This window comes from Dichomitus squalens (genome assembly GCF_000275845.1).
Source record: "Dichomitus squalens LYAD-421 SS1 unplaced genomic scaffold DICSQscaffold_3, whole genome shotgun sequence".
Taxonomy (NCBI): domain Eukaryota; kingdom Fungi; phylum Basidiomycota; class Agaricomycetes; order Polyporales; family Polyporaceae; genus Dichomitus; species Dichomitus squalens.
Genome location: NW_006766885.1, coordinates 1,820,897 through 1,835,097, shown reverse-complemented (window position 1 = coordinate 1,835,097; position 14,201 = coordinate 1,820,897). Strand labels below are relative to the sequence as shown.

Below are 14,201 nucleotides of genomic sequence, written 5' to 3'. Positions count from 1 at the left end.
GACCGGCAATGAGCGAACATTGTGAGCAAGCGCCTGCGGGAGACGAAGGGAAGAGATCTGGAGACAGATCCGTCTCTACCATCGACCGCGAGATGACTGCTCGTCCTCCTCCCGCTCGCCCTCACATCGGCTTGAACCCTAACACCAAGTTCTCATCGTACGTAGTCAACGACTGGGGGGAAGATGACGCCTGGGATAGTGCCTCCGACTCTGAATCCACAAGCAAGCCCGATTGGAAGCGTTCGGGAAATGCGCGGGCATCATCCTCAACGACGGCTCCAAAGCCTGTACCAAGACCCACGCTAAATAACTCTTCGTCTACACTCGCCTTCTCATACACGCATGTCGCTGCACCGAGCTCATACCCGCCAAAAGAGAAGTTGGAGCCGCCCAGCAAGAACGGATGGACGATCGTCAGAAAGTCTACCGAGCGCGATAGCCTCGAAGGGCGTGAATCCAATTTTGTCGCGAAGAGTGCAGGCTACGAAGAGCTGGATGCGGACATGGTCATTGGAGAAATGGACTCGGAGGCTGACGAGCGAGCTGGTGCGCTCGGCGGGAAGCCGCGATATGACCAGGGCGTGGTGAGGGACGATGCGCAAGAGATAGTCGATGGTGCGCCCATATGGATTGTGTGTGCTCATTTACATCTTATCCAACGCTCAGATCCTCTTCGCCTGATCGACCCCAAGCCTGGGAGGTCGTCCAGTACGTCCCGGGTCGACTCGCAGCCAGGGGACTCAGAGAAGCTCATGCGTGAACATTCCATCCGCACAAACAGACGGAGGAAGTTCGTGGAGTGCATCACCCGCGAGGACGTAGATATCGGTATGTGGCGGCTCTATAGCTTGACGAGTTCAATCGTGTTCACTTCATGCAGCCCAACTGCGAAAGCTGGCTTGGAACGGAGTCCCAGACGAGCTGCGCCCGCTCGTTTGGCCGTTGCTTCTGGGCTATCTCCCTCTTCCAAAACCTACCAGGGCATCCACACTCGCCAGGAAGCGTCGTGAATATTCCTCCTTGGTGGAAACTACCTTCATGCGAGGCCGGGATGGTCTTGACCAGCAGATTTGGCATCAGATCGAGATCGACGTCCCTCGGACAAGACCTGGCGTGCGACTATGGATGCAAGAATCCACTCAGCGGGTGCGTACCTCACGGACCCTATTCATACTACATCGTCTCAACAGATTTCTTCAGAGTCTTGAGCGAATACTTTACGTCTGGGCCATACGGCATCCAGCCAGTGGCTACGTGCAAGGCATCAATGACCTCGCAACGCCTTTCTTCCAAGTTTTTCTCTCCGCATACATTGGTACGCTTTTATGAACATCGGTGTATGCGCCTTGACGCTCATCCTCTGTTTATACCAGACTCCGACCCAGAGGAATTCGACACTGCGCTCCTCTCCGACAGCGTGCGAATGGCCGTGGAGGCAGACACCTTTTGGTGCTTGTCACGGCTTCTAGATGGTATCCAGGACAACTACATAGCCGGTCAACCCGGCATCCAGAGGAGCGTGAAACGCATGGCGGAGCTCGTCGCTCGAATAGATGGTGCGTCGCCGGTTTCCGTGCATCTATGCGCGTCCTTGCATAGCCTGATCGTGCATACCTTTTACCAGCTCCACTGGCAGCGCATCTAGATGCGGAGAACGTCGAGTTCATGCAGTTCGCGTTCCGGTGGATGAACTGCCTGCTGATGCGGGAAATCAGTGTGCAGAATACCATTCGAATGTGGGATACCTATCTGGTGTGTCCCGCTGGTCTTCATCTTCCTTTCTACAGTGCCAGTGCTGAAGCGTGCTCGAAGGCGGAGGGCACGGATGCTTTCTCTCAATTCCACCTATACGTCTGCTCGGCTTTCCTCGTGCGCTGGAGCAAGAAGCTGCAAGAGATGGACTTCCAGGTAGGCTTTTGTATTTCTTTCTCAACGAGTCAAGCTGACTCTATTTTGGAGGGTATCATCATGTTCCTACAGTCCCTACCCACGCAGGGTTGGACTGACCACGAAATCGAGATGCTCCTGAGCGAAGCGTTCGTGCACTATTCAACATGGCACAATGCGCAGAGCCACTTTGGAGGCAAATGATACCTTTGCGGTTCCATGCACCGCCTGGGCGGCGTCCCGGCCCTACGCAGCGGTGGGCGTCTACGGCTTCAGTCTGGGGGCCCAGTGTTTGGGGATGTCAACGTGTCCTCTCGACACTACTGTGCATCGTTTCTGTCAGAAGTGACTGACGTGGAAGATTGGCGGCAGGACATAAGCACAATGAGTCAGCCATATTTATGCATGTACAACAAAAACGTTATCAGGAGAGCAGCAGCGCGTGCACATGGGACATATCATACCACACCGTATAGTGAATGAGCATGGAGTTGTGCAGAGTGCCGTGGTATGTACGCAAGTTCGATACATGCGTGCCAGATGCAAACCTTCACAAATGCAATGTCACGATATGTAAGAATCATAGGTCCTTGCTCTTCACGAACTCGATCTCGCGGTCGAGTGCGGCCTTGAGCTCCTTGGCCTGGTCGGCGGTCTTGCAACGTATGCGATATGGCGTCGATACGCCCTCATTATGGCCCATAAAGGACACGACTTTGTCTGAGACGGAGGGATTCATAGCACTGTGCATCATGAAGTTCTACGTCACCGTGATCAGCCAACTTTCTGCACCGCGCACCCACGTCCAAGCAAAAGATGAAGTACGCACGATAGTTATCTTGCCCGTACTGCTATTTCTCAACAGCACTCGCCTCGCGCTCGTTTCCTTGTGCTTCTTGAGCCGCAACATCCCAACACCGAGGTCACCCCACTGTGCCTTGCCGTCCTTGTCCTTCGTCATCTTGAACACCTTGCTCCGAATCGCATGTGTCGTCACCTCGTCCTCCTCGCCCTCGCCCTCCAGATCGTGCACAGACGACGACGCGAGCAGCGGCGGGGGCTGCGCACCGTCCTCCGCGGGCGCGGGCGTGCCGTCTGCAGACTCTTCTTCGCCCTCTTTCTTTTCTCCTCCTTCTCCATCTCCTAAGGCAGGAGCTGAAGCAGAGCCGAACGTCGAGGAGCCAAACGCTGACGTCGACTTGGGTGCCCCAAACGAGAACGGCAATGCCTTGACGGGTCCGCTGCCGCTGTCCGCGTCCAGCGTCTTAGGTGGGCTCCCGAACCCAAACCCGACGGGGTTCCCGATGCTGCCCGCCTTGGCGGCGGTGCCGCCGAAACCCCCAAAGAGCGAGGGCTTGCCAGGGGACGCAGACCCAAATGAGAAGGATGTTGCGGACGCGGAGCGGTCCTTGTCTTTCTCGGGGGTCGTCGCGCCTGTGCCCGTGCTTGAGCTCGAGGCGCCGAAGGGAGTGGACGTGCCGGAGCCGAAGGTGAACGGCTTTTGAGTGGCTTTGTCTTTCTCTTTGTCGTCGGGTTCAGGTGCGGCGTCTTTCTTGCCAAAGACGGAGCTGCTTCCTGTGCCAAAGATGGACGAGGAAGACGAGGAGGACCCGAAGAGGGACGTGGACGAGGACGTGGACGAGGACGAGCCAAAGAGGGAGGTCGAGGATGTTGACGTCGGGGGCTTGCTGCCGAAAATTGAGGTGGTGCTCGAGGACGCGGCGGGTGCCCCGAACGTGAAGGCAGAGGTGGGGGTCGTTGTAGACCCCGCGGCAAAACCGGTGGTGGAAGGGGTGGATGTAGACCCGAAGGAGAACGCAGACTTGGGTGCTTCGGAGGTAGCGGACGGTTCTGCTGCCGGCTTGGACGAACCAAAGGAGAACGGACTGCCTAATGATGAACCGGTACTATCACTGCTGTCGAACTTAGGGACGAACCCGCCGCCGGACGATGACGATGTGGACGTGGACATTGGCTTGAAGCCCGCGAAACTCGCTGGGGGAGCAGGCATAGAGGATGAAGGCGCAGGTTTTGGCGGCTGAGCTGGGTCCGTCTCCGAGGAAGCCATCTTGGGTGCGCTCTTGGCCTTGTCGTCATAGTCAGACTTGACGGACACTCGCAAGGCCTTGTACCGTTCAAGCAACTCCGCAACGTCCACGAATGGGTCCGACTCGATGGCTTTGGAGACGGCCGACAGGAAGGAGACGTTGAGACCACGCAGCGCTTTGTAGTAGTTGATCTCGTTCTGAACATCGTCAGCCGACTCGGCAGCAGCAGGCGGCTCTGCAGATGGGGAGGAAGACCCCACAATGGACGCAAACGCCTTTGTGGCAGGAGACGCCAAAGACGATACAGACGGTCCGCCAGAGAGAGAAGATGGCTGAGGGGAGGTCGCACTTGAGAAGGCGAAGGATGATGTAGCAGGGACAGCCGGGGTGGGTTTCGGAGCGGCGGGGGGTGCAGAGGGCGCGGAAGAGAAGGAGAAGGGTGTGGACGAGGCGGATGACGCGCCAAATCCGGAGAAGCCAGAGAATTTACTACTTACTGCAGGCTATTGAAGAGGACGAGTTGAAGGTAGTTCGCGGGAGAATCGGTCCAAACGTACCTCGGCGGTGGTTGCAGCGGGAGCAGGCGCACTTGAAGCGTTCGCTAGGCCAGATCGTCGCGGAAGAGCTTTCATCCTAGCAAATGGTTCAGCACGTATATTGGTACACAGGCAGAGGGACGCACGGTCTCTTGGCGAGGACAGACTCGTCGGCCTTCTTGAACCCAGACTCCGGCACTTCCTGGTATTATATTGTTGGTCAACCTGCCGAGTTCCCTGTGGTCATGTACGCACCTGGACCTCCGAATCGTCGTCGGCCTCCTCGTCATCGTCTTTTATCAACTGCTTCTCCGCAGCTCTCTTCATGGTGGTTTACGGCGCCGGACGTGGCTGAGACGAGGGCAAGAACGTTCAGGACGAAGTTGTGGCCAAGTTGAGCCTGTGGCACGCGTCGCATGGCTTGCGTTCTGGCACGTGCCTCTTTCCACAGGCGCGTGTTTCGGAGTTTGTGAATTTCAGACGGAGTCCATCCTTGCGACACGTTGCCATTCACCCAGCTAACTCATGAGATATACCGTCTCATGGAGTCTATCCCCCTTGTGATTTGGCGTTAGGACTTACCGGGGAGGAATACTGAGAAATAGTTGTATCGACAGGAGGATCGCTGCGTTGGGGCTGGGCTGGACGAATTTGGAGAAGCGATCGCTCTTTGGCAGGTCCATAGCGTGCTTACGTAAAATGTGCTCGGCATAGGGGCCGTCGACGCGCCCGGCACAATCCATACTCACTCTCTCCTTCCGACACTCCCTCGTCTCTTCCTCCCCAATGTCGTCCTCATCGACGACCGCTTGTTCGAGGTCGCCCTCGCCCTCTCCCACCACTCCGGAAGCGTCCGATATGCGCGACCCCATCATGAGCCAGGAGGATTTCTCCGCCTGGTGCAAATCCCTCCCTAGCACCGAATTCCTCATCAGCAGTCAGTTGTCCTTTGGAGAACACTCCCGCAAAGTAGAGGAGAGGCCCTCGTTAAATCTGGAGGATTTGCTGCAGGAGCATGTGTACTCGGAGTGAGTCGCGTCTCGACAGTCGTCCAGTATGGACTGCGGATACTAATTGACTACGAACAGCGCTACTCCCGCTGCTCTGGACGTTCCTGCAGAGTCAATGTTCTGCCCTGTTACCAGTCCGGCATCTCAGAACACCTCTATCGCTAGCACTAAACCGGTACCCCCACCTGCTCAAATACGCAAAGACCCGCCCGCGTTGCAGCGAGTCGTGTTTCCGGAGAAAGAGTCTTGCTCAAAGTGAGTATTGCATCTCACTATCGGTAGAATAGGCAGAATGGAACGCTAGCGTTGGCGTACTATCTGCCATGTAGTCTGCGACACCTGGGCAGGGTCGTCCACAACGGTCATCATCATCGCGACGGACCGGTTCGCGAGCTTGAGATTCGGGCATGATGTCCATTCTCATCGGAGTATCGGCCGGAGATTCGTTCACGCTTCTTGCGCATGAGAAGTCGTGGGGTAGGGACGTTATGGACTTCGTCTCGCAGGGCTTGCCACTCCGGCCAAGTGTCTTCCCGACATGGCAGTCTGTATTCAGGACTGGTGGTTCCAATTCTTCATCGTGGAATCAGGAGCTTATCATTCTCCAGTCTTCCTATCATGTTTCCGAGTCTGCCAGAAGGGGGAACGAAGTCTCGCGTTGAGACGCAAATTCGTCTCACGGTCGACCTAGCCCACGCTAGTTCTTCCTCTGGCGAGTCGCTCAAGTACGACAAGGTTGGGAGTTGGAAGTGGTTGAGATTGCCGAAGGGCACCACGACCAAGAAGAGGACTCGCAAAGAGGGCAAAGTTGGTCAGTGAAACAGCGTCTGTTACACCCCGACTCGCTCTGATCATTCTCTAGATGCTTCAACGGAAGACACTCTCTATCTCTCAGCGGAGATTACGTGTGCAACTCCTCCCCACACGCGAGTGTCCGTCTGTTCCAGTTGTCAAACACGCGAGGTGCGCCGGCTGTGCCATCATGGTTGTTAATGTAGTTGGTTCACCCAACTTGACAGGCCAAACGTGTCGCGCGCAAGATTGCTGCCCGAGTTCGGCCTGCGCGCTCCGATTCCGACTCGCAGGAAGAGCCCCGTGTGATTCCAGGCAAGGGCAAGCACGAAGACACTTCCAATATCCTTCAGTTCAACTGTCCCGAAGTCCTTGACTTTTCTTCGGGCTCTGTCATCCTCCCGCTACGGATTACATGTTATTGCCGGCATCACCGCGAGAAGGTAGGCTTCAACCTGCATCTCACGATGCTTGACCACACTGGTCGTATCGTCGGCACCGGAACGACAAAGCCCATCATGATCACCGATGATCATAAGAGCACTGGTGTGAATGCACAGAAAACGAGCAACGAGTTTGGTGCGAAGTTGGACTGGACCGTCGCCGGCACGGAGTCGCAAGGTGTCACCAAGCGAAAGAAGGTGACCAACGGCACTGATCGCTCGAAGAAGCGCGCCAAGCCGTACGACGCCAACGGCAGGGTCTCGAAACTTCACAGACAGAGTAGCAGTGGCAGCCTTCACTCGCCGTCCGAGATGACCTCTGCTTTCGCGACGAGAGCGTCGTCGCCGCTGCAACAGACAACACACTTGGCGCCTTTGCATATCGTTACCTCTGTGGCTTCATCTCCTCCATCGACCTTCGACTTTGAGGCCCCGTGCTCCTCTGTCTCCGTCAATCCTGATGCGCTCGATAGCTTAGCGTCGACGGCGGTGACTAGTCCTGATCTGGCAGCCTTTGACTCCAATGGCTCCATTGCCGATCTCTTGAACACCACTTTCGACGTCGACATCCCTATGCCAGATTGTGGCGAGCTCGAGTCCCCCATTTCCTCATACCAGGACTTGTCACATCCTTCTTTCGTGCACCATCCGCCTTCCATTCCGGCACCGCATGCAGCTGTCGAGCCCGTGAACCTTACCGTTCCCGTACCGGCTCCAGCTGTTTCTATGCCATATATGCTGTTCAAGCACGGTCCTTCGCCTATCAGCTTGCTCCCTCCTCGCATTCATCGGCTCATTCCTGCCGCCGGACCGACTTTCGGCGGTATCGAGGTCACTGTTCTCGGTGCCAACTTCCACCCTTCTGTGCAGCTGAACTGCGTCTTTGGTTCCACGCCTTCGACGTCGACACAGCGCTGGAGTGACAACACACTTGTCTGTATCTTGCCGCCGAGCGTGAGTCCTGGCCAGGTCCACGTATGGTTCGAGGGCATGCCGAAGGAAGAGGACGGTACGCCGCCGTGTCTCTTCACGTACACGGATGAGACGGATCGTGCTTTGTACGTATCTGGATCTGTCTACTCATGTGCTTTATCTTGCTAACGCTTCGTCTGCAGGATGGAACTGGCGCTTCAGGTCGTTGGCCTGAAGATGACTGGTAAGATCGAGGACGCCAGGCATATCGCCATGCGCATCGTCGGCAACACAGGAGGTCCCGAGCCTGAGCCTCATATCGGCATGTCCGCCGGCGGTGCAATGCAGCTTTCTTCACACTTGCTTCTCGGTCGCGCAGGTGACAACGGCGACTTTGAGAGGGTCCTTCTCGACTTCCTCGCACTCCTAGACGTTCCCATGGCCCACGCCTCCGCCACAAGCATGGCTGTTATCTCCAAGCAGACTGCTAGCGGTCAGACGCTACTTCACCTTGCGACGCTCGCCAAGTTCCCATCGCTCGTTAAGTTCCTCCTTTCACAGGGCATCGATATCGACGCGCGCGATTTGAATGGCTGCACGGCACTCTTCCTTGCTGCGCTCACGAACTCGACGGAGTGTGCGCGCGCGCTCGTCGATGCCGGTGCTGCACTGGATGTTGTTAACGCTGCCGGCAAGACGCCTGCGGAGGTCGGCCCGGTGGGCTTCTTCGACTTCATGGCTTCGGAGAGCGAACGCTCGTCTGAGAGCGGGGCTCACGATTCGGACGATGGTGCTTGGGGCGACGTTGAGGAGGAATCGGACTGCGAGGCTGAGCGTCGCAACATGCTCCGGCGGAGAACGGGTCGCAGGCTCGGTCGACCATTGAAGTCGCGCTTTGCTGACGTCTCTCCTGCCTCTGAGACGCTGTCGTCGTCAGAAGCAATACCCAAAACGTCGTCGGCCACGGCGGAGAAGAAGGCGCTCGAAGCCGGGCTCGCTGCTGCTGACGAGAAGCAAGCTGCGGTGACGTTCACGGAGAAGTTCCACCGCACCCTCGCGCAGCTCCAGCACCCGCAAGGCATGATCCCCGCGATCCCCAACATCCCTTATCTCCAGATGCCGAATATCCCCGGAATCCCCACCTGGGGCGCTCTTCCGCAAATCCCCGCAGTCTTTCCGGTCCTCGTGCCGATCCCGCAGCTCTGGGGTGACCGCAGGGCCCGCGGCGGCGCACCTGACAAAGCGGACACGGGCGCTGAGGGCAACGGCCAGGTCAGACTTACTTTCGCGAATGCGATGGACTGGAAGGCGTCCTGGGAGAAGTGGATACAGCAGGCGATGAGGGTCCAGGGCAACCAGGGTCACGATAACGATAACGCGCCACCTCCAGCTTACACCCCGCGCGGGACTGACGAAGCGATTGACCCAACGACGTTCAACTCGGACGAGAAGGGGCCGATGCCGAAGCCTCAGCATGCTCCCCAAGCTGAGAGCAAAGCGGCGGCGACGGCGGCCGCTGAGAGGATTGTGATGCCTGCCCCTGCGCCTCGCCAGGTGGGCTACGGTGTTGCCGCGATCCCGGAGGAGGAGGTGCAGCTGTATGGCTATAGGCCGGCGCGCAAGCCCGCTCGTCGGGCTCAGAAGAAGCGTATGTGGTTTCGTTGACATTGTCTCAATCTCGTGGCTAACCTCCGGTCTCTGTAGATGACCGGATGCTCGTGCTCTTCTGGATTCCCATCTTGATTATCGGCCTCACTTGGACGTTCCTCCATGCGTTGAGAATCGCCCTCCATGCAACGAAGGCAATCGTTACGCTCAAGGTTGGCCTTCATGCATAAGGCGTAGCATGACATCGAGTTTGTTCCGGAAGCAAAATGGAGCAGGCAGGTCTCTCCAGTCGAGACACGCAGTGCGTCGGATGTATCATACAACGCTTGCTTATCGTTGGACATTGTCAATATCGATAGTACCCCTAGGATCGTAATTAACCTGTGTCAGGATGACTCGTTCATTCCCTTTTTTTTCTTCGTCTATGTCACGACTCGTCTAGACCCGGAGATCTCACATATATGTCGCTGCGATGCTCTTTCCTTGCTCAAAGTTTCTTCACTCCCTCCGTTCGTTTTCTCCTCTCCTTCGTCGTCGTCGTCCTCTCCGAATGTCCCCCTCGCTATACGACTGTCTATCTTACGCTGAATCCTGACTCTCTCGCCTGAATGTTTCTATACAAAACGTGTACTAGACCTATGTCAACAGATAATACAACCATGCAGCTTATCCACGTACTCCCCTTCGCGGCAGGACGATTGTAAGAGTGCGGGAGCTTGTGGAGTGGTTCGGACACAACGTGAATAGTAGATGCCTCTCGCTCACCTTCACAGCCCGTTAGTCAAGCACATAAGCCCACTTCCTCTTTGTCACACCAGAGGACTCCGTAGCAGAGAGGAAAAGGCAGTCGCGGGGGGAAGCCGGGGTGCACAGCTGGCCTGCACATGTACTTCGTTCAAGCTTCGGACGACTGATTGTTGCGGTTAAACATCAATGAGCTTTGTGGGACGACACTGCGTGACTCAAGCACTGGATCTCGAGCTCGCACATCACCAAACAGCGCGGAGTACTTTGGCGCGAGCGTGCTACTTAGCTGCCAGGCGCTTCTTGCCTGGTTGACGATCAATACTCAGGCTATTGCAACTGGAAACCAAGACTACGCACCCGCATTCCAGCCAGGCTACTTGACTGGGCTCTGAAATCTGCTCTGTCAGAGTCAAAATTCGCGTGCGCGTGTTGCTCTGAACGACTCATTCAGTCGACTATGCGCAACGCGCGATATAACAACGCAATTCGCTGGAAGATGGTTCTGAACTCCGATACAATGAAGAGATTACGGAGCTATCAGTGAGCGGTTCAATCCGAGCGTGGTATAAGACGCGCCCACCGGAACTTGAAGCGAGTAACGATGGCGTTCTTGTTGTGTTGCGATCGTCTGGGACACGTACAGGCAAAAGTGACCACGGTACTGAACGGTCCAATCGGTCGAAGGGCCTACAACCTATTATAGACCGGCATCGCAGTCGCTGCATCCCGCAGTGCGTCTAGCAGCTCTGCATCCTCGCTAGACAAGGTCTGGACATCTCCCTGTACCGACCCAATGAACGGCAACTCGTCAACCCCACACACGGCCCCTTCCTCCGGAAGCGTCCCGTTGATGAAATACTCGCGCACATGCCGCGCCGTACAGAGGGATGGTGAAGACAACGAGCAGTGCCCATACGATTCTTGCACGAGCAGCCCCGCACCCCCGAACCGTGTCTGGACCAACCGCGCATCCGCGAGCGGCGTCACAGGGTCGTACCGTGCCGACAAGACTAGGATCGGGTGCGACGTGCTCTGCGCCCCCAGCGAGCCCGTCCAGCGCGTCTTGGGGCGTATCTTCCATTCCAGGCATTGCATGTGCAGGTACGCCCACAAGGGTGCCCCGAGGGGCGACTGGCCTTCGAGCGTGGCGTAATGTTCCCTGAACGCGTCTTCGTCCCACTGCGTGCCGTCGCTGTCGCTACATGCGATCGAGTACGTCGCTTCGTTGTCAGCGGGGTTGTTGAGGTCTGGGACCGCATCGCACTGGCACTCGACCAGATTGACGAGCTGCGGTGCGAGTGCGGTGAGGATATTCTGGTCTCCGGTCTCGAGGGCACGGATCGTGTTGGCAATAATGGGGTAGGACACGAGGGGCTTGTAGCTCCCGAAGAACAGCTGGGTGATGAGGGCCTTGCGTGTAACGATTGCCGGTGGCTCGGCACGCGGTACGCCAACAGGGGACTTCTCGACTTCGTCGAGGACGCGGAGGAATCGCTCGCGAATCCGCTCGGGGCTTGAGTCGTGCAGGCTGCATTTCTCAGCACCGGCTTGATGGCAGAATGTGAAGAAAGCGTCGGCAACGTGCTCCGCGTCAACGATGTTGGTACCCCAGCGCCCGCGACGGTAGTCTTCAGCTTCGTAAACACCATCGACAATCAAGCGTTTGACCTTGTCGGGGTGCATAGCGGCGAAGTACTGGCCGAGCACAGATCCATAGCTCTGCCGCAATTTCTCATCAATACCTGGCGCTATTGGAGAAACGACTAGATACTCACGAAACCCCAGTACTGCAACTTGTCTTGTCCAAGCTGCTTGTTGATCTGGAGCATGTCGCTCACGACATTAGCTGTGGTGACGAACCTCCCGATGCCCCACTCTCCCCCGAGTCTGTCTTCACAGCGCTGTGCGAGCAACTTGGCGCGGGAATGGAACAGTCCCAAGGAGCTGTCGCTGGCGTTCAAGAGCTGGTGACCTTCCTGGATATCCCAGATGTCGCGCTGAGATTAGGAGTCAAAGCACATCACCGAAGGAGTCGACCTCCCTGTCCCACGCGGATCAAAGCCAAGAATGTCGAATGACGGGCCCACGACGCGTGAAATATTCTGACCAACGCGGCGAACAAAGTCTGTGCCTGAGCCGCCGGGGCCGCCAGGGTTCAGGAAGATGGTGCCCCGATAGTTCTCTAGATCCGTAGCCGGAATCATGCGAAGTGCAATGGCAGTCGCGGGGCTATCCGGAGTGTCATAATCCAAGGGCAGGAGGAGACGAGCGCACTTCTCTCCGGAGTAACAGGACGTCCAATTGAGATCCCGACTTGGGGAGAGCTAGCGGCGACTGTGTCAGCTTTGGAAGCAGAGCGACGAGAAGGTATTCGCGTTACATACCGCGTACCAATCGAAGTCATCGGCGCCGAAATTCTGAGGCAAGCGCGGTACTGGATTAGGAAGCTCTGTGTCGTGTAAGAAGTCGTAGTGGTACCAGACTAAGGTCACTACACTAGCGACAACCACCAGGAGCTTGCTTCGTCGACCGAAAACGGTGCGCCTGTGGCAGACACTCGACTTGCTGACCTTTGCAATGGGTTGCTGAAACACGTGAGCCTCGGACTTCAGCTTTACATCATCGAAGACGTCCATGGCGAAGGGGTTGCCAGAGTGGGTTTCGACCACGGGCGAGGATGGGGAATGCGCGAAGACGTCTTCGGTGTCTACCAAAGTCCTTGATGATGTGTCGGTGTTGAACTTGCACAGGCTGCTGACTGCGCGGCGGCATCAACGACCGGTATGACCGATTTCATGTGTATTTATGTGACTCCTCCGGGCCGCTCGACCTTTTATCTCAGACCCGGAGAGGAGAACAACACCATGCACTCACATCCGAGACACTCGCGCGGAACTGGCCATCCCTAGCCACGTTTATGCTTATTACCCGGAATAAAAATGCCATGGGATGAGGAAGACGGCGCACTGGTATATCTGGTGTAACGCCCTAAGAGGCATTCCTGCTTTCCATCATGTTCCATTTAGCATTATGCCCTGTGATTTGGCGGTCTCTGCGTCGCGCCAAAAAAGATCGTGGAAACTTGTATCCAGTTCAGGAGTTTTTCTGACATTCTGTCGTGCAGCTAGTGGGAATCAGAGAGCAAGATATCGTGGCGGTATTGCTTGGGTGAACAGCACCGTTATTATTATTATTATTATTAGATTCTCGTCTTATACCAAACGCGCATACAGGCACAGAACCGGTACAGTACACGTGTAAGTAGGCGTCTTATCCGGGATTGTGGGTCATTTCCACTCGGCGCAATCGCGCCGGCGTGCCCAGACCACGACCGAAGTCAGCGTGTGGAGAGGAACCCGCCCTACCAGCCTCACCCCATCTTCAGACACGTGTGCGGTGCGCGTTTTCCTCGCCTTACGCCACCTGCTGCCCCACGCCCCTAGCCCATTTCGCCCCTCCCCTCCGCCCGCTGACGTTAAATATGAAAACAGTGCCGCCCGACTTCGAGGCGCCGCGGGCGGCATCGGCGTAGGAAAGGGGGCCCCGGGCCGCGTTGGCAGGCCGGGGGGAGGAGGCCGCCGGCATCTTATCAGGACGGCGGCGGCGGGTGAGGAGGAGGGCCTCGCAGCGGAGGGCCGCGAGTTTGCCTAGCACCTTGTCGAAGGCACTAGCGGAAGGGGGGGAAGGGCGGGTGGGAGGGGGTAGGGGAACGGGAGGAGGAGTGAGGGGAACGGGAGGAGGAGTGAGGGGACGCTGTCACGAACCGCCCTCACGGCGCTACGTTTCCTTTTCGATTCGGACCACTGCCTCGTACGTTTCCTTATTGTTCACTACTCGCTACGGTTTCCCTTTGTCCACACACGGACAATAGCTCCCTTTGTTCCCACGTCCGCTATTGTCCTACACCCCTTGTACTCCGTACCCATGGCGACGCTATTGTTCTCTAGCGCCCATTGTTCGTTCCCTGTATATAGCTGGATCCCTTGCTACCTGGAGACTCTAGTTTCGACCTCTTGTCTCCAGGTAAGCCATCGTGTATTTCGCTCTGTAGATACCTCGCTCAATACACAACTTGTCTCCAGTCCTGCCTGTTGAGCTCCGCTCCAGTCTCACTGCGATCAGAGCTCGTCGGCGCTCCTGCCTGCCTCGCTCGTCTCCACTTACTCGCTCGACAGTCAGTCGTAACATTAGGTCGAAACTACCTCACAGGCACCAGCG

At 56.9% G+C, this 14,201-nt stretch overlaps 3 protein-coding genes across 3 annotated transcripts; 2 read left to right on the top strand and 1 right to left on the bottom strand.

The window, feature by feature from the left end:
- The first annotated feature begins 257 nt into the window (after nt 1-257).
- DICSQDRAFT_79833 (RabGAP/TBC) lies at nt 258-4,795 on the top strand. Its single transcript, XM_007362145.1, has 12 exons — nt 258-615; nt 667-828; nt 881-1,146; nt 1,201-1,315; nt 1,374-1,556; nt 1,625-1,752; nt 1,813-1,908; nt 1,960-2,647; nt 2,717-4,438; nt 4,493-4,568; nt 4,618-4,676; nt 4,730-4,795. Exons 1-8 carry the CDS (start codon nt 504-506, stop codon nt 2,089-2,091), a joined length of 1,194 nt encoding a protein of 397 aa, XP_007362207.1. The 5' UTR covers nt 258-503; the 3' UTR covers nt 2,092-2,647; nt 2,717-4,438; nt 4,493-4,568; nt 4,618-4,676; nt 4,730-4,795.
- Nucleotides 4,796-5,239: 444 nt separating this feature from the next.
- On the top strand, nt 5,240-10,274 carry DICSQDRAFT_178096 (uncharacterized protein). Its single transcript, XM_007362144.1, has 7 exons — nt 5,240-5,499; nt 5,560-5,736; nt 6,090-6,292; nt 6,344-6,444; nt 6,501-7,774; nt 7,832-9,276; nt 9,333-10,274. Exons 1-7 carry the CDS (start codon nt 5,258-5,260, stop codon nt 9,464-9,466), a joined length of 3,576 nt encoding a protein of 1,191 aa, XP_007362206.1. The 5' UTR covers nt 5,240-5,257; the 3' UTR covers nt 9,467-10,274.
- A 176-nt stretch (nt 10,275-10,450) lies between these two features.
- DICSQDRAFT_152724 (alpha/beta-hydrolase) lies at nt 10,451-12,619 on the bottom strand (the record flags this gene model as incomplete). Its single annotated transcript, XM_007362143.1, has 5 exons — nt 10,451-10,485; nt 10,564-11,702; nt 11,759-11,980; nt 12,008-12,307; nt 12,368-12,619. 4 exons carry the CDS (start codon nt 12,617-12,619, stop codon nt 10,671-10,673), a joined length of 1,806 nt encoding a protein of 601 aa, XP_007362205.1. The 3' UTR covers nt 10,451-10,485; nt 10,564-10,670.
- Between the last annotated feature and the right edge of the window lie 1,582 nt (nt 12,620-14,201).

Bases quoted from the DNA above. Each gene is read 5' to 3' on its own strand.
- DICSQDRAFT_79833 (XM_007362145.1), top strand. From the start codon at position 504: ATGGTCATTGGAGAAATGGACTCGGAGGCTGACGAGCGAGCTGGTGCG. The intron at 1,316-1,373 runs GTACGCTTTTAT...TGTTTATACCAG, and splicing joins TTTTCTCTCCGCATACATTG to ACTCCGACCCAGAGGAATTC. The intron at 1,753-1,812 runs GTGTGTCCCGCT...GCGTGCTCGAAG, and splicing joins GAATGTGGGATACCTATCTG to GCGGAGGGCACGGATGCTTT.
- DICSQDRAFT_178096 (XM_007362144.1), top strand. From the start codon at position 5,258: ATGTCGTCCTCATCGACGACCGCTTGTTCGAGGTCGCCCTCGCCCTCT. The intron at 5,737-6,089 runs GTGAGTATTGCA...ATCATTCTCCAG, and splicing joins GAGAAAGAGTCTTGCTCAAA to TCTTCCTATCATGTTTCCGA. The intron at 6,445-6,500 runs GTGCGCCGGCTG...CCAACTTGACAG, and splicing joins CCAGTTGTCAAACACGCGAG to GCCAAACGTGTCGCGCGCAA.